This window comes from Watersipora subatra, chromosome 11 (assembly GCF_963576615.1).
Source record: "Watersipora subatra chromosome 11, tzWatSuba1.1, whole genome shotgun sequence".
NCBI lineage: Eukaryota > Metazoa > Bryozoa > Gymnolaemata > Cheilostomatida > Watersiporidae > Watersipora > Watersipora subatra.
The window spans coordinates 45492272-45517071 of NC_088718.1; the positions used below are offsets into that span (position 1 = coordinate 45492272).

General features: G+C 37.8%; 2 protein-coding genes across 3 annotated transcripts; one reads left to right on the forward strand and one right to left on the reverse strand.

Annotated features, from left to right (window-relative positions):
- The first annotated feature begins 218 nt into the window (after positions 1 to 218).
- Positions 219 to 17318, forward strand: LOC137408135 (uncharacterized). The gene is made up of 11 exons (XM_068094523.1): positions 219 to 239; positions 681 to 731; positions 2821 to 2979; positions 3318 to 3404; positions 4046 to 4157; positions 5606 to 5754; positions 6671 to 6769; positions 7298 to 7537; positions 11682 to 11896; positions 16178 to 16385; positions 17029 to 17318. The coding sequence occupies exons 1-11, from the start codon at positions 219 to 221 to the stop codon at positions 17122 to 17124; spliced, it is 1437 nt and encodes a 478-aa protein (XP_067950624.1). The 3' UTR covers positions 17125 to 17318.
- A 462-nt stretch (positions 17319 to 17780) lies between these two features.
- On the reverse strand, positions 17781 to 24101 carry LOC137408461 (T-box transcription factor T-like). Of its 2 annotated transcripts, XM_068094997.1 has the most exons (8): positions 23609 to 24101; positions 22504 to 22690; positions 21951 to 22107; positions 21424 to 21534; positions 20393 to 20536; positions 18780 to 18912; positions 18440 to 18598; positions 17781 to 18312 (listed from the first exon to the last, which is right to left on the reverse strand). In XM_068094997.1, the coding sequence occupies exons 2-8, from the start codon at positions 22656 to 22658 to the stop codon at positions 18032 to 18034; spliced, it is 1140 nt and encodes a 379-aa protein (XP_067951098.1). In that variant the 5' UTR covers positions 22659 to 22690; positions 23609 to 24101; the 3' UTR covers positions 17781 to 18031. The 2 variants fall into 2 exon arrangements, with proteins under 2 accessions (XP_067951098.1, XP_067951099.1); XM_068094998.1 differs by lacking the exon at positions 20393 to 20536.
- Between the last annotated feature and the right edge of the window lie 699 nt (positions 24102 to 24800).

A 24800-nucleotide genomic window follows, 5' to 3' on the forward strand; every position in this document is an offset into this window, starting at 1 on the left:
GTAAAGTTTACTGCATTGTTGTTTCTTGTAGCTAAAAATGTTTAATAAACTAATGTTCTACTATGGTAATATTACAGATTTTGTAACTATAATTTTACATATATACAGTTATTGTATGCAATGCTCGTTTAGTTCTAATTTAAATTAAAAGGTTTAATTTATTTCTTTTGCAGAACTGCTCCAAGTTTAGGATACTATCAGTTTAACCCGCAGTTATCATGTCAATCATCAACTCTAAGGTGAATCAGAGAGTTGTCTACTTACTTTAAGAGAAATATATAATGTGTTCATTATTGAATAAATACATAAGGAGAGTTCAAACATAAAGTTCCTATTGCAACTTTTGGCTGTTTTTCAGAAATAAGAATATACATGTGTAATTCAGTTTTTGGAGCTGGTAGTAAAAAATTTTCAAGCTAAAACGACTTTACTTGGCACCTGCAATAAGTGGTAATAAATATAAGTGCTGAGCTTTTCTTTTTGGCCGATAAATAAAAAACTGTTTTAAAAACTACCCAAAAAAGGTTTTACTCTCAAGTAGTTGTGAAGGTGTAGCAAGGTTGCGTTACAAGAAGTCACTTGTACTTGTTTCTTTCAACAGCCATTTTGTCTTATTCTATAAAAGCTAAGGCTTAGTTTGTTTGCGAGACTAAATGTATTAATCGAGCTTTATTTTGTAGAGCCTACCAGCTAGCCAATCAGAATTTGGTCTTTCTCGTAAGCCCACCAAGGTACGCTACTAGCAGTTATTGATTGACAAAGTATTTACTCGTTTTCAATATAAATTGAAGCTACTTTCTGTATCATACTTTTTGTGTTTTACCAGGTGTACCAGGTCTCAGAGCTGTATAAGATAGATTGTTGAACCAACTCATTCAGATGTTGTGCTGTCTGATACTTAGATTTTACAAACCACTCTGTTTCTTTTCATAGTTGGTTCAAATCTTGTTGACTTATGAATTGTTTTTACTTCGATGTTTTATTTAATGTTTGCTCAAACAACCAAGGACAAATATAACTTTTTGTTTGTTTTCCCTCAGCCCGCCAACCCAGCCTTAATATTTTTAATAGTTCCACAGTCATTTTTGTTCAAGCAAAGTATTTTAATTCATTTACCTACCAACAATTAGCAATGGCCTGTCAAGCAGTTATCAAGTCTGAGAGATGATTAGGTACTTGGTCAGCCACTGTAAAAGTGAGATGCGTTTGGTGAAATAACCACTTATTGTTGACAGCTGCAACTGCTTTTGTTTGCTATGACCACTAAGCATTCGGTCGTACATTCAAACACCAAACTTTGTGCCAAGCCATTTGCTGCAGACCCAAAGGTTTTCAGATGGTAGCCATTTTTTGTCTGCTTGATCTATATGATATTTTAAATTTATTTCCTTATGTTTCTCACTAGCTTCTGGTAAGTATAAAATGCATGTACCTTGCATGCAAACACTCTTTGAACATAATGAATATGAACATACAAGCCGAGTAGCAATTTTGGTATGGTTGAAAGAATCTACAACAGAGGATATATATACCTAGCTATTATAGCAGCAGTATTTATCACGGTCGCTGTAGCCAACATCTAGTCTTTCTGCCAAGCACACAGCTACTGCACATCCTTTGATGCCTTATTTAATAAGAATGTACCGAAACAGTACGGCAGTCCCTGCTTGTCTTTTGTCAATCAAAAGCTTTACATTAACTATGGTATACCAACAGAATGAGGTTCTTTTGTTCAAAAAGAAAAGTAAGACAGGCAGCATTTAAATGCTGCCTTCTTTGATGATTACTTTAATGGTTTTGGGTTCATATCAGCATGTCCTTCTTTTGATCAGCTTCTCATCCGATTTGCCGATTTGGTTCCTTTATGATCTAGAAATTACTTCCATAAAGCTGTCTGATACCCTAAAGCATTGCACAATCTCTAATATTTGTCTAGTAATGTGCAATTTAGCAACTTTAGAATAAACTCAAACATTTGACTTTTTTCAGCTGCCGATCCTGATCATTAAGAACATCCAGACAGCTTGTTAAACATTTTTTAGACTGCACCACACGCTTGCTTGCTTCCTTTTGTCTACGGTTTTCACTTTATTGTTTTGCTTCCATAGCTTGTAGCCGTTATAAATCTATTACACTCAGCATTTTGCTATCTACGTAGTTGTGCTTTATAAATACCCCATTTCAATGCTTCATCCTATCTCGGTTGATGGCCAACCTATATATAATTATACTGTTGTCTTCGGGTTAACATAAACAACTTGTCGTATTTGATACAGCTCTCTGTGTATTACAATATGTACATCAATAGCTCTCTGTGTATTACTATATGTACATAAACAGCTCTCTGTGTATTACTATATGTACATCAACAGCTCTCTGTGTATTACTATATGTCCATAAACAGCTCTCTGTGTATTACTATATGTGCATCAACAGCTCTCTGTGTATTACTATATGTCCATAAACAGCTCTCTATATATTGCTATATGTACATAAAGAGCTCTCTGTGTATTACTATATGTACATAAACAGCTCTCTATATATTGCTATATGTACATAAAGAGCTCTCTGTGTATTAATATATGTACATAAACAGCTCTCTGTGTATTACTATATGTACATCAACAGCTCTCTGTGTATTACTATATGTACATAAACAGCTCTCTATATATTACTATATGTACATAAAGAGCTCTTTGTGTATTACTATATGTACATAAACAGCTCTCTGTGTATTGCTATATGTATATAAACAGCTCTCTGTGTATTACTATATGCATATAAACAGCTCTCTGTGTATTACTATATGTACATAAACAGAAAGAGCTACAGGAAGCAGATGACTATCACCAGATGAAAGACTACTATTGTAATAGATATATGAGTCAATTGAGAGATAAAATTCTAGAGCTAGACAAAAAACCTGCATCACCTGTCACTCTCCTGCCAAGCCGTGATGAAGCTAGCAAATCAAAACAAGTGAGTTGTTTTTGTCAATATAAATTCATTAGAGTTTAATGCATAGTTACTTGTCAAAGGAAGATTAAAATTTTTGCGCTACAAAAGATTTTCTTATTGAACATGTCGATATGATATTTTACTCTGCTATCCAGTTCCAATACTATTAATACAAACCGTTACGGAGCACCTTTTTATAGAGGTCTCTCACCCAAAGTGTGCCATTTAACACACTCATATATTTCTTAACAGGTAGCGGCTTCTCAGTGTTAATATTAAATTGTGTTAGCTGTTGTCTAGTCCTGTAAACTTTGTAATAAAAAGCAGACACTTCAATAGTGAAAGCTGCCTCTTTACAGAAAAAGAACATCACCTGCAGTACAGTGTCTAAGAAAATAAAAAATCGACCAGTGAAAACAAATATTCCCAAGTCTGCCAGGCTCACCGTGAGTTTTCTACAGTATCATCGGTCTGGGTATTGTATTGCACGTCTGTGTTTTGTATTGTAGGTCTGTGTGCTGTATTGCAGGTCTGTGTACTGTATTTTATGTAGGTCTGTGTATTTATTGTATGTCTGTGTACTGTTTTGTATGTCTGTGTACTGTATTGTAGGTATGTGTACTGTATTGTAGGTATGTGTACTGTATTGTATATTTGTGTACTGTATTCTATGTCTGCGTAATGTATCATTATAGGTCTGTGTACTGTGTTGTAGATCTGTGTGATGTAGGTCTGTGTACTGTGTTGTAGGCTTGTTTACTGTATTTTTATGTCTGTGTACTGTATTGTAGGTTCGTTTACTGTACTTTAGGTCTGTGTATTGTACTGCGCTGTATCTCCATGTTTTGTAATGGTATAACACAAGCAATCTATGTACAATGTAACCTCTTTTAGCAGTTGCTTTTGTCCAATTTTCGGAACTCATAATCCAAGCATGATAGGTGACTAGACTAAAGTTGTTTTTATTACATGGCTACTTTTAGTCTGAATGTTTGTAACATCTACTACACCGTAATTAATAATGCCAAACATTTTAGTACAACATAAATGCTATAACAATAGCTTTTGTTATTCTGTTTGCAACTAGTTACTAGAAGTGGAGCACAAGCTAAAAAGTGCCGGTTTTCTCAAAACTGATGATGAATTGGCAGAGTTTAGGAACGGAGTCTCAGCTGCTGAGGATATCGGTTGCTATGCTGGTGGGTATTTCGGTTGCTATGCTGGTGGGTATTTCGGTTGCTATGCTGGTGGGTATTTCGGTTGCTATGCTGGTGGGTATTTCGGTTGCTATGCTGGTGGGTATTTCGGTTGCTATGCTGGTGGGTATTTCGGTTGCTATGTTGGTGGGTATTTCGGTTGCTATGCTGATGGGTATTTCGGTTGCTATGCTGGTGGGTATTTCGGTTGCTATGCTGGTGGGTATTTCGGTTGCTATGCTGGTGGGTATTTCGGTTGCTATGCTGGTGGGTATTTCGGTTGCTATGCTGGTGGGTATTTCTCAATAATCTCTGTCTTCATCCCTCGCTGCTTTATTTTCATGTTCTCTTATTTTCTTCATCTTTGCTCTATTTATTTTTCCATCTCCTCTCGTTCACATCTCTATCTCTCTTTCACCTCCTCTCTCTCACCTCTCTATCTCTCCTTCACCTCCTCTCTCTCTCACATCTCTATCTCTCTTTCACCTCTTCTCTCTCACATCTCTATATCCCCTTCACCTCCTTTCTATCACCTCTCTATCTCTCCTTCACCTCTTCTCTCTTACCTCTCTATTTCTCTTTCACCTTCTCTCTCTCACCTCTCTATCTCTCCTTCACCTCCTTTCTATCATTTCTCTATTTCCTCTTCACCTCGCCTCCATCACCCCTCTATCTCTCCTTCACCTCTTCTTTCTCACCTCTCTATCTCTCCTTCATCTCGCCTCCATCACCCCTCTATCTCTTCTTCACCTCCTTTCTCTCACCTCTCTATCTCTCCTTCACCTCGCCTCTATCACCCCTCTATCTCTTCTTCACCTCTTCTCTCTCACCTCTCTATCTCTCTTTCACCTCCTCTCTCTCACCTTTCTATCTCTCCTTCACCTCCTTTCTATCATTCCTCTATTGCTCCTCCACTTCTCTACCTCTCATCTATCACTCCTTTATCTCTCCTCTACCTCTTTATCACCCTTCTATTTTCCTTCACCTTTTCTTTTTCACCTTTACATCTCTCATCCACCTTCTTTTTATTACCTCTCAATCTGTCTCTCACCTTTGCTCAATCACCTCTCCGTCTCTCTTTCACCTTCTCTCTACCCCCCGTCTATCTCTCCCCATTTTGTCTCCATCGCTGTTCTTTCAAGGCATTTTTTTCTCAGTCGTTTTATTAGAGTATCATGTTGCTATATTATTACCATAGTATTATATCTCAGTCATCTTATTATCTTCACCTCTGTCTTTCTCTTCTTTTTTTCACCTCTCCTCTCACTTTCACTTATCCACATTAATTTGGGTTAACCCAAACATTTTTTTCCTTCCTGTCTAGTAGTTAGCTTGACAAGTTCATAACAGCAAAAGATGTTAACTATTTGGCAGCCTTAGTAAATCAGTGTTATAAAGCGACACCTCTGCATTCCTTGATGCTTTATTCCATTTATTATTGATCTCCACAGATGACTTTGCTGCAAGGAAAGCTTCAGAAACATTGAGGATTGGAACTGGGAAGAAAACAGAAAGACCATTGAGTAAAATAAAAGAAAGCAGAGAAAACATTAGTCATATGTCATCAAGACCTAGTTCCAAAGGTATTCCAAAGAAAGAGGTGAGACAGTCCTTAAGCTTTGTTTCAATAGGGATTTTAGCTATAGATTGCTGAAGGATGTGAAATAACAGTTGGAACTTGAGGGTTGGCCAGCTACTCTGTTAGCCGCCTGTTGTGGATGTTACAGTTGGTCAGCACTCAGTATTGACTATACAATAGTGATGGTGTGCCTCACCTTCTGTATGTCTATGAGTTAGTCAACAGATCTGTATTCTCATGATTATAATAGCTTTATTTAGTTAAATTGATAGACAAGTTATTGATGACCCTAGACATGTTATTGATGATCCTAGACATGTTATTGATGACCCTAGACATGTTATTGATGACCCTAGACTTGTTATTGATGACCCTAGGCATGTTATTGATGACCCTAGACATGTTATTGATGACCTTAGACATGTTATTGATGACCCTAGACAAGATATTGACGACTCTAGACATGTTATTGATTACCAAATGCGCCTGATAACTAGAACTCTCCCTCTTGACTCCTTTAAAATGACTCATGGCTATACTCGGTTATTTTCTGCAGATTCCTTATGTTAGTCTTTGTCACCTCTGCTAGTGTTTCGTATTACGATAACTTTGCGTAGTTTTTTCATGGTTAAACCTCTGCATCTATACTTTTGAGAATCATCTTCCACTATTTCAGGCCAGCAGCACCTTTAGATAATTTTTTTAGCAGAGTATTTTTGTGATTGTGGTCTTATGGCCTATATCTGTAAAACTGATGTGATGGCAGTGATTTCATGACCTTGACATTTTGCTCATAACTTGGTTATTAAGATTTTGTAGTTTTATCTATTATCATAAGCTTATTTCTGTAGTTCTTACCATCCCGATTTAGATTTGTTTTCTAAGAATTATACATGATAGTACATGTATTTCAGCAATCGCGTTTTATTGATTTTAGATGAACACAAATCTAAATCCGATGTCGGGCAACAAGAAGTTGTCTCCCGCTGAAATAGCTAAAGCAGCAGCTGCAGCGCTAGAGAAGAGGTGTCCTCGGGTAACTGAAACTTTTACATATCAAGATTTGTTCTTCACATTTCAATGTTTTACATGTTGTCTGGAAAACCTTGTTATACACCTTTTTACTTGCAAAAATCTTATAACCCTACTTTTAGAAGTGACTTTGTTAAATCCTACTTTACTAGTAAACATGCATGCCTATGTTACACCCCTAGTTTCATATCTGTCTCTGTTACACCCCTAGTTTCATATCTGTCTCTGTTACACCCCTAGTTTCATATCTGTCTCTGTTACACCCCTAGTTTCATATCTGTTTATGTTACACCCCTAGTTTCATATCTGTCTTTGGTACACCCCTAGTTTTATATCTGTCTTTGTTACACTCCTAGTTTTATGTCCGTCTCTGTTACACCCCTAGTTTCATATCTGTCCCTTTATAACAAAAACTGGGATATCCTTTGTTGCATGCACTATTGCCTACATTACCAGACCATTTACTACAAACAACTAAAGTGTTGTGCTGAACACTCTAACAGCCATACTGTCAGCCATATTGTTTTTGTAGATGGATGTGCCAGACTTACACTGTCTCAGACCAGCATCCGATGACTCGGATGATGAATCGGAGATAGCCCGAGAAGACATGAGATATAGACATAAGAATGAGTACGCTACACGCGTAGCCTATCTGCGAGAAATGTATCAAAGAGCACAGGCTAACACAGCCCAAGCAAAGAGAATCATAGATAACAGGCCAGATGATATCTTGCAGTTTGATAAACAGAGGCACATCGTTTCTGATTTGGTAAGAAAGAAGACTTCATATTTTTGGCTGCATTTGAGTTGGCTATATAAAGATTATATATAGTTTGTATACCATATAGCAGATGTTATGAATAGATAGCTATAGGATATAGCAGATGTTTAGATGTATAGCTATAGTATACAGCATATGTTTAGATGGATAGCAATAGTGTATAGCAGATGTTTAGATGGATAGTTTTAGTATATAGCAGATGTTTAGATGGATAGCAATAGCGTATAGCAGATGTTTAGATGGATAGCTTTAGTATATAGCAGATGTTTAGATGGATAGCTTTAGTATATAGCAGATGTTTAGATGGATAGCTTTAGTATATAGCAGATGTTTAGATGGATAGCAATAGTATATAGCAGATGTTTAGATGGATAGCTATAGTATATAGCAGATGTTTAGATGGATAGCAATAGTATATAGCAGATGTTTAGATGGATAGCAATAGTAAGTATAGTATATAGCAGATGTTTAGATGGATAGCTATAGTATATAGCAGATGTTTAGATGGATAGCTATAATATATAGCAGATGTATAGATGGATAGCTTCAGTATATAGCAGATGTTTAGATGGATAGCTTTAATATGTAGCAGATGTTTAGATGGATAGCAATAGTGTATAGCTGATGTTTAGATAGATAGCTATAGTATATAGCAGCTTATGGTAACTTGAGCAGGGCCGTATTGAAGCAGCCCTTATGGTAACTTGAGCAGGGCCGTATTGAAGCAGCCCTTATGGTAACTTGAGCAGGGCCGTATTGAAGCAGCCCTTATGGTAACTTGAGCAGGGCCGTATTGAAGCAGCCCTTATGGTAACTTGAGCAGGGCCGTATTGAAGCAGCCCTTATGGTAACTTGAGCCAGCGTTAGGAAAAATATTGTCTCATGATCTTAAAGCGTGTTAGGTGAAGCCTGTATTAAAGATTGGCGGGTGTAATAAGTATGTGTGCAAGTATTCCATAGTAAGCCATGCGATCGTTTGGCCAAGCGGTTTAGCACACCTGTCTGCAGACCTGGAGGTTTCTAGCTCAAATATAGTGTGAAGTGCGTTTTTCATTCTAAAAAGTTCATTGCTGTAACAGGACATGTGAATGACAAACATATATAGTATATAGTATTTTAGTTACCATGTTTATTGAAGTACAATTTGCACTTGCGTTTCATGTGTGCCTTTACTTTTTGAATGAAAAATTTCACTTCCTCTCACTCACTTTTTCTTATATTCCCACTGTATACCATCGGCGTGAGAAATTGTATTTTAGTTGACCTTAGAATATCTATAGAATATCTATAGAATATTTATAGTGAATTTGTAGGTATTAGGAACAACAAATAGTTTCACGCATCTCCATATGTTTTTATAAATGTTACAATAAAAAGTTTTTTAATGAAAAGTAATTTCTCAAATAGATTTGATAAAATGTTGATAGAATTTTTCTAATCTAGGACTTGTTTTCTTTACCAACAGGGCATCTACAGTTTTGTGCACTTGTAATGTCCAGCCTTTAGTGAGTATTTTGTTATAGTGTCGTTAAAAAATCAATGTCTTGCTCTCAACTAATGAAATGGCAAAAAAGTCATTTGATGGCTTTACAAATTGTGAAACGTAGCTTGGAGGGCATGTTTTTTATCATATCGACTTCAATTAGGGAGTTACCTGACCCTGTTCAAACAGTCTGTACAAAGATAACTAGGCAATGCCTAGCTGAACATCCTCAGAAAACCAGTTCGAGAGAGCGCTATGTGCCCACCTTTATTTACTAGTCTATAGCATGCGTCCTTACTGTACAATAGTGTACATGTTATACTCTAATATATAGAGTAAGTACATGAGTAGGATACCACGGGTTGTATCCTTACTGTACAATAGTGTACATGTTATACTCTAATATATGCAGTAAGTACATGAGTAGGATACCACGGGTTGTATCCTTACTGTACAATAGTGTACATGTTATACTCTAATATATGCAGTAAGTACATGAGTAGGATACCACGGGTTGTATCCTTACTGTATAATAGTGTACATGTTATACTCTAATATATACAGTAAGTACATGAGTAGGATACCACGGGTTGTATCCTTACTGTACAATAGTGTACATGTTATACTCTAATATATACAGTAAGTACATGCGTAGGATACCATCCGTTGTATCCTTACTGTACAATAGTGTACATGTTATACTCTAATATATGCAGTAAGTACATGAGTAGGATACCACGGGTTGTATCCTTACTGTATAATAGTGTACATGTTATACTCTAATATATACAGTAAGTACATGAGTAGGATACCACGGGTTGTATCCTTACTGTACAATAGTGTACATGTTATACTCTAATATATACAGTAAGTACATGCGTAGGATACCATCCGTTGTATCCTTACTGTACAATAGTGTACATGTTATACTCTAATATATAGAGTAAGTACAGGAGTAGGATACCACGGGTTGTATCCTTACTGTACAATAGTGTACATGTTATACTCTAATATATAGAGTAAGTACAGGAGTAGGATACCATGGGTTGTATCCTTACTGTACAATAGTGTACATGTTATACTCTAATATATACAGTAAGTACAGGAGTAGGATACCATGGGTTGTATCCTTACTGTACAATAGTGTACATGTTATACTCTAATATATAGAGTAAGTACAGGAGTAGGATACCACGGGTTGTATTTTATTAGCAGTAAACTAAGAAGGACTAGTTGAAAAGAATAGGATTCATTCTTTATGAAATATATAATTATTTACATAGTGTTGGCACTATCAGACACATGTCATTCTCTCTTCTCTCTCTCCCTCTCTCTCTCCCTCTCTCTCTCCCTCTCTCTCTCTCTCTCTCTCTCTCTCTCTCTTCCATTCAGGAGTATCTACCAATTGGTTGTAACAAGTTTAGAATGTATCATTGCTTGCCTTGAAAGTTTGCATGATAGCAAGCTACAAACCGTCTGTGAGAGGCTAGAATGTACACACTGATCTCATCACTACTATATCTATATAACTATATCCCTCAGAATACTATTCCTAAGCTTCAGTATGAAGATAGAGTGATTAAACTGAACAGGCATAAATTGACCAGTTTCCTTTTTGTCTCGTCAAATACATATCTTCTCAAGATTTAAAATGACAACTTGAATTCTTTTTTAGTAGAACAATTTTTAGCAACTTTAGAAGTTGCTCTTGTACAAAACAGGTTTTCCATCTAAAACTCTCAAGAACTATCAAAAGGTTTACCAAGCTGTCTTAATTGTTTGTAACTTACCACAATAATAATAGTAAGTATAATAATAAGTATTATAATGGCTTCAAGTGCAAATTTTAATTATATTTTAATACTGCTGTAGGGCTCACTAGTTTGGTATCGTCTCATACATGTATGCACTTGCAAAATTAGCCTGTCTTGACAAACTGTTGTTTTTGCGGAGTTGTCCCACGTCGCGTGAGCGAGCAACACAACAGCTTGTCACAAGATGTACTGCACCTGATGCATCAGCTGCACTTATAAGGAGTTGTTCTCTTCCGTTTATGCGGCTTGGTTGCGATGCTATGTCGGTCGCTCCATTGGTAATCATAACGGATTTTGCGCAAAAATTTATGTAGAAAAAAAAGATTGCAGCGTTTAACCAGCAACCAGTCTCTGCGATAAACTTTAGTAGAACTTGAGAACTTAGGCAACAACAGCGACTAAACATGTCGTTATTTGTGCACTCAGTCAGTTTAATTTCTATTTTTGTATCAGTGAGTTTTATTTGTTCTTATGAATTTTATTTTCAATTTATTTTATTCTTAAGTTTTACTTAAGTTTACAACCGAGTTGTAAACAACCAACAGCCTTTGGTTAAACGTTGTAATCTTATTTTTTTCTACACACATTTTTGCGCGAAATCAGTTATGATTACCAATGGAGCGACCGATATAACATCGCAACTAAGCCGCATAGACGGAAGAGAACAACTCCCTATAAGTGCAGCTGATGCATCGGGTGCAGTACGTCTTGTGACAAGCTGTTGCGTTTCTCGCTCGCTCGACGGGGGAACAACTCCGCAAAAACAACAGTTTGTCAAGACAGGCTATTGCAAAATACATTGGCCAAAGTTTTTTAACTATCATTGCTGTTGCAGACGGATGTCTGCTGCGTCATCAGCCCGACTAAACCAACTACTGCTGTTGGAGACATTGAAGCCTCTGCTTTACATGATGCTGTATCACCCGCTTACGATCCGTCATTAGACATCCCTGACCTGAGTGATACTGAGGGAGATACCTTGACAGAAGAACAGGAACACAGAGTGGCGCAGTGGAGACAAGAGTCTCAGCAACCTTCAGCAGTCACCAGGTAACTCATTGACCAGATTCTACCTTCTCTGGTTCATGTTGTAGTTACTCAGAAGTACTAAGGGTCTGTCTCTAGTCCATGCTTGCAGTCATTCACCATATACCCAGTACTTGTACTAACATCTAGTAATTCTAGTTCCTTTTACTTGCCTGTTTGCATTTCATATAATTGTCTGCGCAATTACTTCCTCCTTTTTGTCAATTACTAATCCCTCTCTCTCCCCTCTCTCTCCTTCTCTCTTTCCCCCTCTCCTCCCCTCCCCCGTCGCTCTTCCTGTCTCCCCCTCTCTCTCTCCCCCTTTCTTTCTCTCCCCCTCTCTCTCCTTCTCTCTTTCCCCCTCTCCTCCCCTCCCCCGTCGCTCTTCTTGTCTCCCCCTCTCTCTCTTCCCCTTTCTTTCTCTCCCCTCTCTCTCCTTCTCTCTTTCCCCCTCCCCTCCCCCATCGCTCTTCCTGTCTCCTCCTCTTTCTCTCCCCCTTTCTTCCTCTCCCCCTCTCTCTCCTTCTCTCTTTCCCCTCTCTCTCCCCTCTCTTCCCCCTCTCTCCCCCCTCTCTCCCTCCTCTCTCTCTCTTCCTATTTTCCCTCTCTCTCTCTCTTTCTTTCCCTCTCTCTTCCTTTCTCGCTCTTTCTCCCTTCCTTTTTATCCCTCACTCTCCCACTTTCCCTCACTCGTCCTTTAGCCTTCTCTTCCCTGTCTCTCTCTCTCTCTCCTTTCTCCTCTCTTCCTCTTGCTTTCTTTCTCCCTCTCTCTCCCCTCTCTCTCCCTCTCTTTCTATCTCTCTCTCCCTCTCTATACCTCTCCCAATCTTTCCTCTCTCTCACTCTCCCACTTTCTCACCCCCTCTCTCCCTCTATTTTTCTCTTACTGTTTCTCTTCCCCTTTCTCCTCGCTTGCTCTCCCTCTCTCTTCCTCTTTTTCGTCTTTTTTCTTTTCAATCTCTTTTTTTGTGTAGAACTCCTTGCTCATAACTGCACTAATTTGCTATTACAAATGCAGAGACTGGTATCTCCATAGTTACATAATTTTGACTAGTAACATCCGTATTCGTTGGTTATTCTTATACTCATTGCAGTTGTCGCGCATCATTACGATTACTTCCGTATTTTGTATATCTGTATTACCTTTTCCATTTGGTGCTAGTTGTATTTCTGTTCAATGATTCTTGTACTATTACTACGTGTAACTTACTTCTTTATTACTCATGCCATGACTGTAATAAGCTATAGCACTCTGTATCACTGAGGCAGACTAGACCATTATTACTCATGCCATGACTGTAATAAGCTATAGCACTCTGTATCACTGAGGTAGACTAGACCATTATTACTCATGCCATGACTGTAATAAGCTATAGCACTCTGTATCACTGAGGCAGACTAGACCATTATTACTCATGCCATGACTGTAATAAGCTATAGCACTCCGTATCACTGAGGCAGACTAGTCCATTATTACTCATACCATGACTGTAATAAGCTATAGCACTCTGTATCACTGAGGCAGACTAGTCCATTATTACTCATGCCATGACTGTAATAAGCTATAGCACTCTGCATCACTGAGGCAGACTAGACCACTATTACTCATGCCATGACTGTAATAAGCTATAGCACTCTGTATCACTGAGGCAGACTAGACCATTATTACTCATGCCATGACTGTAATAAGCTATAGCACTCTGTATCACTGAGGCAGACTAGACCATTATTACTCATGCCATGACTGTAATGAGCTATAGCACTCTGTATCACTGAGGCAGACTAGACCATTATTACTCATGCCATGACTGTAATAAGCTATAGCACTCTGTATCGCTGAGGCAGACTAGACCATTATTACTCATGCCATGACTGTAATAAGCTATAGCACTCTGCATCACTGAGGCAGACTAGACCACTATTACTCATGCCATGACTGTAATAAGCTATAGCACTCTGTATCGCTGAGGCAGACTAGACCATTATTACTCATGCCATGACTGTAATAAGCTATAGCACTCTGTATCGCTGAGGCAGACTAGACCATTATTACTCATGCCATGACTGTAATAAGCTATAGCACTCTGTATCACTGAGGCAGACTAGTCCATTATTACTCATACCATGACTGTAATAAGCTATAGCACTCTGCATCACTGAGGCAGACTAGACCATTATTACTCATGCCATGACTGTAATAAGCTATAGCACTCTGTATCACTGAGGCAGACTAGACCATTATTACTCATGCCATGACTGTAATAAGCTATAGCATTCTGTATCACTGAGGCAGACTAGTCCATTATTACTCATACCATGACTGTAATAAGCTATAGCACTCTGTATCACTGAGGCAGACTAGACCATTATTACTCATGCCATGACTGTAATAAGCTATAGCACTCTGTATCACTGAGGCAGACTAGTCCATTATTACTCATGCCATGACTGTAATAAGCTATAGCACTCTGTATCACTGAGGCAGACTAGTCCATTATTACTCATGCCATGACTGTAATAAGCTATAGCACTCTGTATCACTGAGGCAGACTAGACCACTATTACTCATGCCATGACTGTAACAAGCTATAGCATTCTGTATCACTGAGGCAGACTAGTCCATTATTACTCATACCATGACTGTAATAAGCTATAGCACTCTGTATCACTGAGGCAGACTAGACCATTATTACTCATGCCATGACTGTAATAAGCTATAGCACTCTGTATCACTGAGGCAGACTAGACCATTATTACTCATGCCATGACTGTAATAAGCTATAGCACTCTGTATCACTGAGGCAGACTAGACCATTATTACTCATGCCATGACTGTAATAAGCTATAGCACTCCGTATCACTGAGGCAGACTAGACCATTATTACTCATGCCATGACTGTAATAAGCTATAGCACTCTGCATCACCGAGGCAGACTAGACCATTATTACTCATGCCATGACTGTAATAAGCTATAGCACTCTGTATCACTGAGGCAGACTAGACCATTATTACTCATGCCATGACTGTAATAAGCTATAGCACTCTGTATCACTGAGGCAGACTAGACCATTATTACTCATGCCATGACTGTAATAAGCTATAGCACTCTGTATCACTGAGGCAGACTAGACCATTATTGCTCATGCCATGACTGTAATAAGCTATAGCACTCTGTATCACTGAGGCAGACTAGACCATTATTACTCATGCCATGACTGTAATAAGCTATAGCACTCTGTATCACTGAGGCAGACTAGACCATTATTACTCATGCCATGACTGTAATAAGCTATAGCACTCTGTATCACTGAGGCAGACTAGACCATTATTACTCATGCCATGACTGTAATAAGCTATAGCACTCTGTATCACTGAGGCAGACTAGACCATTATTACTCATGCCATGACTGTAATAAGCTATAGCACTCTGTATCACTGAGGCAGACGAGACCATTATTACTCATGCCATGACTGTGATAAGCTATAGCACTCTGTATCACTGAGGCAGACTAGACCATTATTACTCATGCCATGACTGTAATAAGCTATAGCACTCTGTATCACTGAGGCAGACGAGACCATTATTACTCATGCCATGACTGTGATAAGCTATAGCACTCTGTATCACTGAGGCAGACTAGACCATTATTACTCATGCCATGACTGTAATAAGCTATAGCACTCTGTATCACTGAGGCAGACGAGACCATTATTACTCATGCCATGACTGTAATAAGCTATAGCACTCTGTATCACTGAGGCAGACTAGTCCATGCTCCAGGAACTTGATTGTTGGTTGCACGCTGACAGGAAGCAAGTAAATCACTGAACTAGTTAGCAGCATTAGCATCAATTGACTCTTAAACAATTTTCACCTGTCATATGTTGTCATCTATGTGTGTTCAAAACGTATCAATCTGCATTATCGTCATGCATTTGAATATAAGAAATTCTTGCACCTGTCACACATCATTCTAGCCACAGTTGTATGTAACTACTTTTAATATATAATGCAGTTGTATCAACATGCATCACGTTGCCATATTAACTTGACCTTTTGGTTATCCCACCGCATTTAGTCATTTATGGAAAAACTGGCCAAAGAAATAGTAGTTGTTTAAAACCACAAAAAATCTTGATGTTGGCAGGCCAATCTGCTGTCAAATCTAGGGTTAATGTTTGGTACACAGGCTAGGTAAGTGGATATACTCATAATCATAGCTTTCTTAGCTGATTATTAAGTTTGTGATTGATTTTAAATCTAGAGAAGTTGTCTTCTGACTCAAACTGTGACCTTTCTATAGGCAACCCTTCAACTTGTTTACTCCTATTGAGGAAGAGCCAGCAAGCCCAGTTCTTGACCAGTGTCAGCAAGTGCTACCTTATAGCCTAGTACAGTATGACGATATGCTGACACAGAGGCAGCAAGCCAACCTGGCCAATCAGAAAAAGCTTTCCGATCCCAACCAGTCTCTCACTCTTGATGCTGCCAAGGAAGAGCTTAAAGTTATTGTGAGTAGTTTTCTTGATGTTAGCATTGCTGCTCCTTGCCAGTAGTCAGCCTATCCCAACTACTCTCCAGCTGACTATCTTAGAATTGTTTGTCAGTTTTCAAGATTGTAACAATCATCCATTTTCATCTATACATCCTGTTTATTAGTTGCCAAGGGAAACAGTTGCTGAAGGGAACAGTTGCCAAGGGAACAGTTACCTGTTCCTATATTGGCTGTGAGACCCCGGCAGTAAACTTGCGCACCAAAACACTTGCGGCGCTAGGCTCGGCGCCTTATGTTTAGATAAAGCTGCGTCGCTGATGATCACATAAAAAATAGTCTCTCGCCATGCCATTTCAAAATTTTTGACCTTCACCTGTACAATGAATTTCAGAAAGTTTTTGCCTGCGGCTCTTTATGAAAGTTGAATTACACTGAATTGTTGCGTTGACTGCTTGCAACTACCGGCGGTACTCAGCTCATATATAGGTTCCCATTTTATCACCGATAGCCCTGCGATCCTGCCACCGGTTATTGCGGCGTATATGGGAACAAGGCTTAGGTTACAAGTATTCGTCTTAAATTTGGTTTCAGCTCTGTGTTATATGATGAATGTAAGCTTGTTTACTTGCCCGGACAAGTTGTAGCATTTTTTGTTTCAGGAATCCAAGTCTATCAGCACATTTTGGCCAAACTATCTCAATGTGGGCGAAAGTAAGTTCGCGAGAAAGGAATCAACGGAACTTGCTGAAAGCTGATTCCAGACAAGAGACACTTTGAAGGCTTTTGTGTTTTGTCTTTTAGGTATTGATATAGTCTTGATGCCACCCGTTTAGCTCATGTATCTGCTGTCGGCCCATGTCAAATTTGATGCCTACCATAGATATATAAACCTGCTATAGATATATGTAGGTTTATATATCTATGATGCTTACTCAGGTCATACTTGATACCTCTCCAAGTCATACAGTTTGTTTTGCAAGTCCGTATTGTGACATAAATCACAGACAGCCATTTACAGACACACATTTCCTCACTACCGACAATAGTTACTTAAAAGCTATACATCCTGTAGGAGTATTTTATAGACTCAACTTCTGTTATGTCTTGACTGAGATGGAAGGGGGTACTTGGAAGGTGACCCGTAACAAACCTTGACATAAGGTTAGAGCCTTGATTTTATCACCAGAAATGATGAGAAACCACACAAGTTAAACACACTTTACTCTAGTGAGCTCCAACAGTTAATACTGGAGAATAGAGATAGACATGTGATCAGGTATTATCACCTTCTACCAAATGCACTCTATCATTTAGATACGCTTTTATACACTATTCGCTATTTGATCTTTTGTTGCTCACTCTTATATGTAAAATAAAACATTTGCAATCAAAGTATATTTGCTTTTATAAATATGTTAACCCTTTTGACAACTGATATTCAAAAGCCCTTATAACATGACAACAATCTCTATTTTGGTCAGTTAAATATCCAGACACCTACACCTTCAATTCATGAATGTTTTGCAATTTGTTCATTTTGGCTAGAGGTATGCGAATTGGTAGCTAACAACACCATAACTGTTACTAGAACGTTTAAGACTACTTTGATATGCATTGAAAAACACCTTCTCTTGAGTGTCACCATGTGCTAGGGTTTTAGACTTAGTGTCTATAGTGTTGGCCATTGAATGGTAAGTTGTTGGCACACTGCTGATGACAATATTCCTCATCTGTATTCTCTTGGTTGCTGCCACACTGGTATTGGGAAGATACTGAATGAGCATTCCAACCAGTTGGTACATTTAGATGTCCGACAGCAGATTCATTGCAGTACGGTTGCAGCAAGTAATGACCGGAAGCAGACCTTGGCCAAGCTGCTGCTGAAGTGGATGACATGGGAGGATCACTCCAAGTTCTAGCGGCGTTTCGCTGAGCAAATGTCACTAAAATAGTGCAAGGAACTGTTTGAACTAGTATATGTATAAAGCGAGATGCCTAGTTTTAGATAAGCTAAATGTAAGATTTTAGTTTGTTTACTTTCAAATTTTCTGATATAACAGAGAAACTTACTGGTCTGCTGGATGGGCGCCATGGAATGGTTGCCTGCCTCCAGAGCACATGCAGAGTATCTGTCAGCCATCGAGTGCCTGGAATCCACATTTAGCTGAGGGCTAGAGCTTGAGCAGTACGGTGCAAGCATCATTGAACCGGGCATGACTCGGGGTGGCGCTATGAGAAAATGTGGAAAGCTGAGTATAACTTAGCAGATAGTAGGAAAATTCTATTTGTTTACTTAGTCTATCGAAGAGCCCATGAGATTACATGATTTGTCTTGATATGTGTGAATAGCAGACAACATAAAATGTTTACAGTTATCATAGCACACTGAAGGTTATTTTAAAAAACTCACTTGATGTAGGTGCTGCTTCGTCCTCAATGAGCACTAGATAGCTCTCACTACCTCTTTCTTCTGAAGAACTTCGACGACTTTTGTCCTGAAATCCTTTAGCAAATGGGTTGTGGTGCACCTTAAGCTTTGTTATCTGCAGAAATATTACAGCAGAAATGTGTCTGCTTCTATTTCTCTATATTGAGCCTATGAGCCATGGCTTCTCTATACTCAACATATGAACTACTACTTCTCTATACTCAACATATGAACTACTACTTTTCTATACTCGACATATGAACTACTACTACTCTATACTCAACATATGAACTACTGCTTCTCTATACTCAACATATGAACTACTGCTTCTCTATACTCAACATATGAACTACTTCTCTATACTCAACATATGAACTATTACTTCTCTATACTCAACATATGAACTATTACTTCCCTATACTCAACATATGAACTAGTACTTTTCTATACTCAACATACAAACTACTACTTCTCTATACTCAACATATGAACTACTACTTCTCTGTACTCAACATATGAACTACTACTTCTCTATACTCAACATATGAACTACTACTTCCCTATACTCAACATATGAACTAGTACTTTTCTATACTCAACATACAAACTACTACTTCTCTATACTCAACATATGAACTACTACTTTTCTATACTCGACATATGAACTACTACTACTCTATACTCAACATATGAACTACTGCTTCTCTATACTCAACATATGAACTACTGCTTCTCTATACTCAACATATGAACTACTTCTCTATACTCAACATATGAACTATTACTTCTCTATACTCAACATATGAACTATTACTTCCCTATACTCAACATATGAACTACTACTTCTCTATACTCAACATACGAACTACTACTTCTCTATACTCAACATATGAAGTACTACTTCCCTGTACTCAACATATGAACTACTACTTCTCTTTACTCAACATATCAACTACTACTTTTCTATACTCAACATATGAACTACTACTTCTCTATACTCAACATATGAACTACTACTTTTCTATACTCGACATATGAACTACTACTTCTCTATATTCATCATATAAACTACTACTTCTCTATACTCAACATATGAACTACTACTTTTCTATACTCAACATATGAACTACTACTACTCTATACTCAACATATGAAGTACTACTTCTCTATACTCAACATATGAACTATTACTTCTCTATACTCAACATATGAACTACTGCTTCTCTATACTCAACATATGAACTACTTCTCTATACTCAACATATGAACTATTACTTCTCTATACTCAACATATGAACTACTACTTCCCTATACTCAACATATGAACTAGTACTTTTCTATACTCAACATACAAACTACTACTTTTCTATACTCGACATATGAACTACTACTACTCTATACTCAACATATGAACTACTACTTTTCTATATTCAACATACGAACTACTACTTCTCTATACTCAACATATGAAGTACTACTTCTCTGTACTCAACATATGAACTATTACTCTTCTCCACATCATGCTCTCTCTAATTTCATCTGGAAGTTTTTGTGAAAAGGTTAAGAGGACCAGCATTTATTAGTGCATTCCTTACCTGCCCATTCTGGTAAGCGGTGACGGCGATAAAAACAGTTTGAAAAAAGGTAAAAGTCGCAATTGATGACTCGTCTTCACTGCCTCTGTCAATCTGCATGATTTGTATTCTCGGTTGATACTTGTGCAGTGACTGAAGCTTATACTATAACAAATGAATTGCAGTATGCATATGTTTCAGAAGCATTTTTAGCAATTGGTAAAAATTAATTATTTATTTTTTAGGCAAAACTATGATAAAGTGAATGAATTGATCTTTAATTGTTTTTTAAAATCTTACTCAAACTGTGGCTAGACTCTCTCCATGATCAACTCTAATTAATATCAATGTTATTTATAATAACTCTATGATCTTAATCTACTCTTTAACCTGACTCAATCTACCCTATCTATGTTCTGACTCATTCTATGACTTTTGACATTGATTCTAATCAATTTTTGATTTTATTCCATCTGAGACCTGACTTTTTATGAACTTAGTCTATCTAATGTATGATTTTACTTTATGAGTTACTTAACTCCCTTTCTCATCTGATTTACCTTAAGTGCTGACTCAATCTGTGGTCTACTTCACTATGTGACTTGACTTTATAAATGACATGATCCACTCCATTACTCAATTCTATTTATGACTATAATTTGTACTCCATCTATCACCAGACTCATTATATGACTTAATTATATCTATGACGACTCTGCTCAATCTATGATTTGATCCTATCTATGACAACTCTGCTCAATCTATGACAACTCCGCTCAATCTATGACTTAACAAGGAGCAACCTAGAAGAAGTGTGATAAATGCTATCCACTATTATATCAATATAGCTTATAGCTATCCTCTATTATAGCTCATAGCTACTAAAGTTTACATGAGGCTAGAACTACTAATGTCTAACTTGTTCCATCACAACAGTAAACCTCATTCACTCTATATCCCAAAAAAGCTCTTTAAAAAAAACTTTTCCCCGCGATTTTCACTAGCGTACAGAGTCAGTCAGTTAGAGGGTCTCAACACATAGTACTTTTTACCAGATGCTTGGCTTTAGGAGGTTTATTTGTAAGTTTAATCGCACCAAAGGAGACAACTCCAGTCATCCAGTAATATCCATAGTTTGGGTTGTTAGGATGTTGGCACTTCACCTGTCAATCAAAGAATGACACTTTATAGTCCTGCAGAAAAATGCTATTTAAATAATTTATTCTATTTGCTTAAATGAATAGAATATTTATTTTATCTACATGTATTTAAACTTACCAAGGACTTTCTAGAGTATGTGATGACCTTTCAGCATTCATCATTTGAATGAGGTTACATTTGCTGTCAAAAATGCAGCCTTGAAAATGTTTCCTAGATGTCAACATTTGTTGTTGAGTTGCGCTGACTTACTTATTGTTGAGTTGCACTGACTTACATGTTGTTGAGTTGCGCTGACTTACTTGTTGTTGAGTGGCGCTGACCTACTTGTTGTTGAGTTGCGCTGACTTACATGTTGTTGAGTTGCGCTGACTTACTTGTTGAGTTGCGTTGACTTACTTGTTGAGTTGCGCTGACTTACCGGTTGCGAAGGTGGTTCAGAGTTGGCTCCAGGCTGCCATTCTCCATCCTGGTATTTCCACTTATGTGAATCTTTCTGTTGAAACTCTAAGACTAAGTTGTACATAACTCTTGGCTTCAAACCTCGTATTTTCACAGCCAATGCTGGGAACATCTTTCTACACAAATTAGAATGTGTCATTTAGCTATTATGAGTAGCGGTTATATTTCATCCCTGCTGCTGAAAATTGGCCAATCAGGGACTGGTTGAGCAAACTTGACAGCTCCAAAAATCAAATATATTAATAGTAGTATATTAATTATATATTAATACGGTAGTTGCGCTCATCATCAAGGTGATAGAATAGCTAAGGGTAGTTAGGCACTATAGGTGTCATTCCCTGCAACTGAACTCTTACCTCTTTGATAAATTAGAGACATGCTAATTTCAAGAAAAGGAAAGTTACATAAATTTTAATCCGTTGACCAGGTTATATAAGAGTAGATTGACAACTGATTCTGACCTAAGTTACTTTTTTCACATTTATTAAAAAGGATGTTAGCTGCTGTCATACCGGCCATACTTGGTGACAATCATCTCATTGGTAAGAGCATGAAATTCTAGCCACTTGTCCACATCTTGCAATGTCAAGGTTATATTATTATTTGTCATAGACTTCGTTGCATAGGACTCTGTGTTCCAGAATGCTGCCTCTGCAGATGCTGCCATAGTGAGGCGAAGGTTGTCACTCCTGACGCAATCTAAAATTGTATAAAGTTATCATATGCTAGAAGGACTTATGAGAAACTGAAAATCTGATTTGAAGTGCTGGAATTCAAATTACGAAACACTGCTCAGGGTCACAGGCTATTCAAATAGTTGCAAGGACCAGCGAAGGATCCCTGCAACCTCACTATTTAAAGTGGGACGAGGTTACCTCTCTATTTAGAGCAGAGTTGGGGGTGCCTCTCTGTCTAAAGTGGAAAAAGTGGCTACTACTCCATTTAGAATGAGTGAGGTGCCTCTCTGTTTAGAGTGGGTAGGTACATGTAGTACCTCTCTATTTAGAGTGGGTGGGGGTGTACCTTTCTATTTAGAGTGGGTGGTACCTCAGGAGACTGGCTTGATTGGACAAAGCTTAAAGTCTACCATTTAGTATCACTCTCTCATCGAGTATATTTAGTTATAACACACCAGCAATAGACTAATAATATTTCCCAATTGGTTGCTGGGCAGCTATAGGAATAGATGGACTGATGCAGGATGTGAGGGCGGTTAAGGACTCTAGTTGCTCCCTGTTAAACCTCCAATCACATGTTTAGTAAAAACAGGTATGAATAGTTATTGTGTTAAAATAAACCATAACATAAATCTCTTTAAACCTGTATGATATATAAAGCATATATTTTAAAACAAGCTGTTTATTTAAATACATGATATAAATTATTATATCGTCAGCTAAGTTTGTACAGCGGCTATGCTTGAAATAATTTGTAACTAACTTTGACAGCACTTCAATTGTCTTATATTTACCGAGTAACTCAGAGCTGACAGAAAAAAACCTTTGGTGTGAGACTCGTCAGCAATGATTACCCGATTCACCTATTTCACACCAAAGCCAGCACTGTTATTACATAACACTCACGGAGTATGTGTCAGAACCGTTATTTGTCACTTACCTTTTTCACACTCCTGTCTTCCCTCACACTTGACTCTCAACTGACTTCACAGGAAAGCTCTATTTCTCTCAGCTCCACACCGACCCCATAACCTCCATTCCTGTTGTGTGTGATACGGAGGTTGTTTTAGGACTGCAGACGATGAACTAATGAAGTTTTGTAAGCAGATAATAGCTGATGATTCTGAGAGAAGATGAAACGGCAGAGTGTTTGCTAAAGTTACTGCAGTATTAATTATTCCGTGGAGTGGAAGAAAGAGGTGTTACATAGTTATATAACCGTGTCAACGGAAATATTGACTTAATTCACGGTAAACAGGAGCCCTGGTCGTTATAGCCTATAGTTTATCTGCGGAATTGTTTGCTCTGATATTGTAGTGATACATTCATACGCCCGAGCAGGACCTCTTCCTATCAGTGTTATTGTCAGCTTATATTGTCATCAAATCATCAAAGAGCCGGCTAAGGTAGCAGCAGCTGGTCTGAACAAACTAACTTGTCTCTGAGTGCATGGCCAGTAAATAGAAGCGATGAATAGGCTCTCCATCTCTATTGTTTTTATTCAATCCTTTCAAGAAGTTTCGCATTACAGTCTACAGAAATCACAAAACATATTATGCGTTTTCGGTAATCGACAAAATGTTTAAGCAGTTAATAGCCTTAGTGATTAGTTGTGATAACAAATCAATGATTATTTAAACTATAAGATGGCAGACTATCAGCTTTTCCATTCTGACATTCGGGCTGTCACCTGTTTTATCTGCTTTGATTAACCAAAAATGACCATAATTTGTGGTTTCTATAGAGTGATTCTCAGGTTAAATAGATACTACACTTTCAAGTTAATTTCACTCTTCATCTAACATATTCTTATTAGTGTGGAAATGCAGTTATGGTCTGCAATTGCTGCCTGGAGGTATGGAGCATAGAGCCATGGGTTTCTGAAAAATGTGTATTCAAGTTTTACAAAAGACAACAGTAATTGTTGGCAAAATTTTCTTTTTCTTTTTCAACCATTTTATTCTCTCAGTTCATGACAAAGGTTTTTAACTAAAACATTTATTCTAGTGTAAAAAGTATATTCGAAAGTGGTGAAGTAAGGAGGTGGTGAGAAGGGGTAGGATACCAAACTTACTGCTGGTACAGAAAATGTTTCATGACTTTTAGCAGTACGACTGACTGGGCTGTCATGA

Coding starts and splice junctions, on each gene's coding strand:
- LOC137408135 (XM_068094523.1), top strand. CDS start 219: ATGTCAATCATCAACTCTAAG. Junction 6,770..7,297: donor TAGAGAAGAGGTGTCCTCGG/GTAACTGAAACT, acceptor TTGTTTTTGTAG/ATGGATGTGCCAGACTTACA. Junction 16,386..17,028: donor AGGAAGAGCTTAAAGTTATT/GTGAGTAGTTTT, acceptor TTTTTGTTTCAG/GAATCCAAGTCTATCAGCAC.
- LOC137408461 (XM_068094997.1), bottom strand. CDS start 22,658: ATGGCAGCATCTGCAGAGGCAGCATTCTGGAACACAGAGTCCTATGCA. Junction 22,108..22,503: donor ATTGTCACCAAGTATGGCCG/GTATGACAGCAG, acceptor TAATTTGTGTAG/AAAGATGTTCCCAGCATTGG. Junction 18,913..20,392: donor CCGCTTACCAGAATGGGCAG/GTAAGGAATGCA, acceptor ATATTTCTGCAG/ATAACAAAGCTTAAGGTGCA.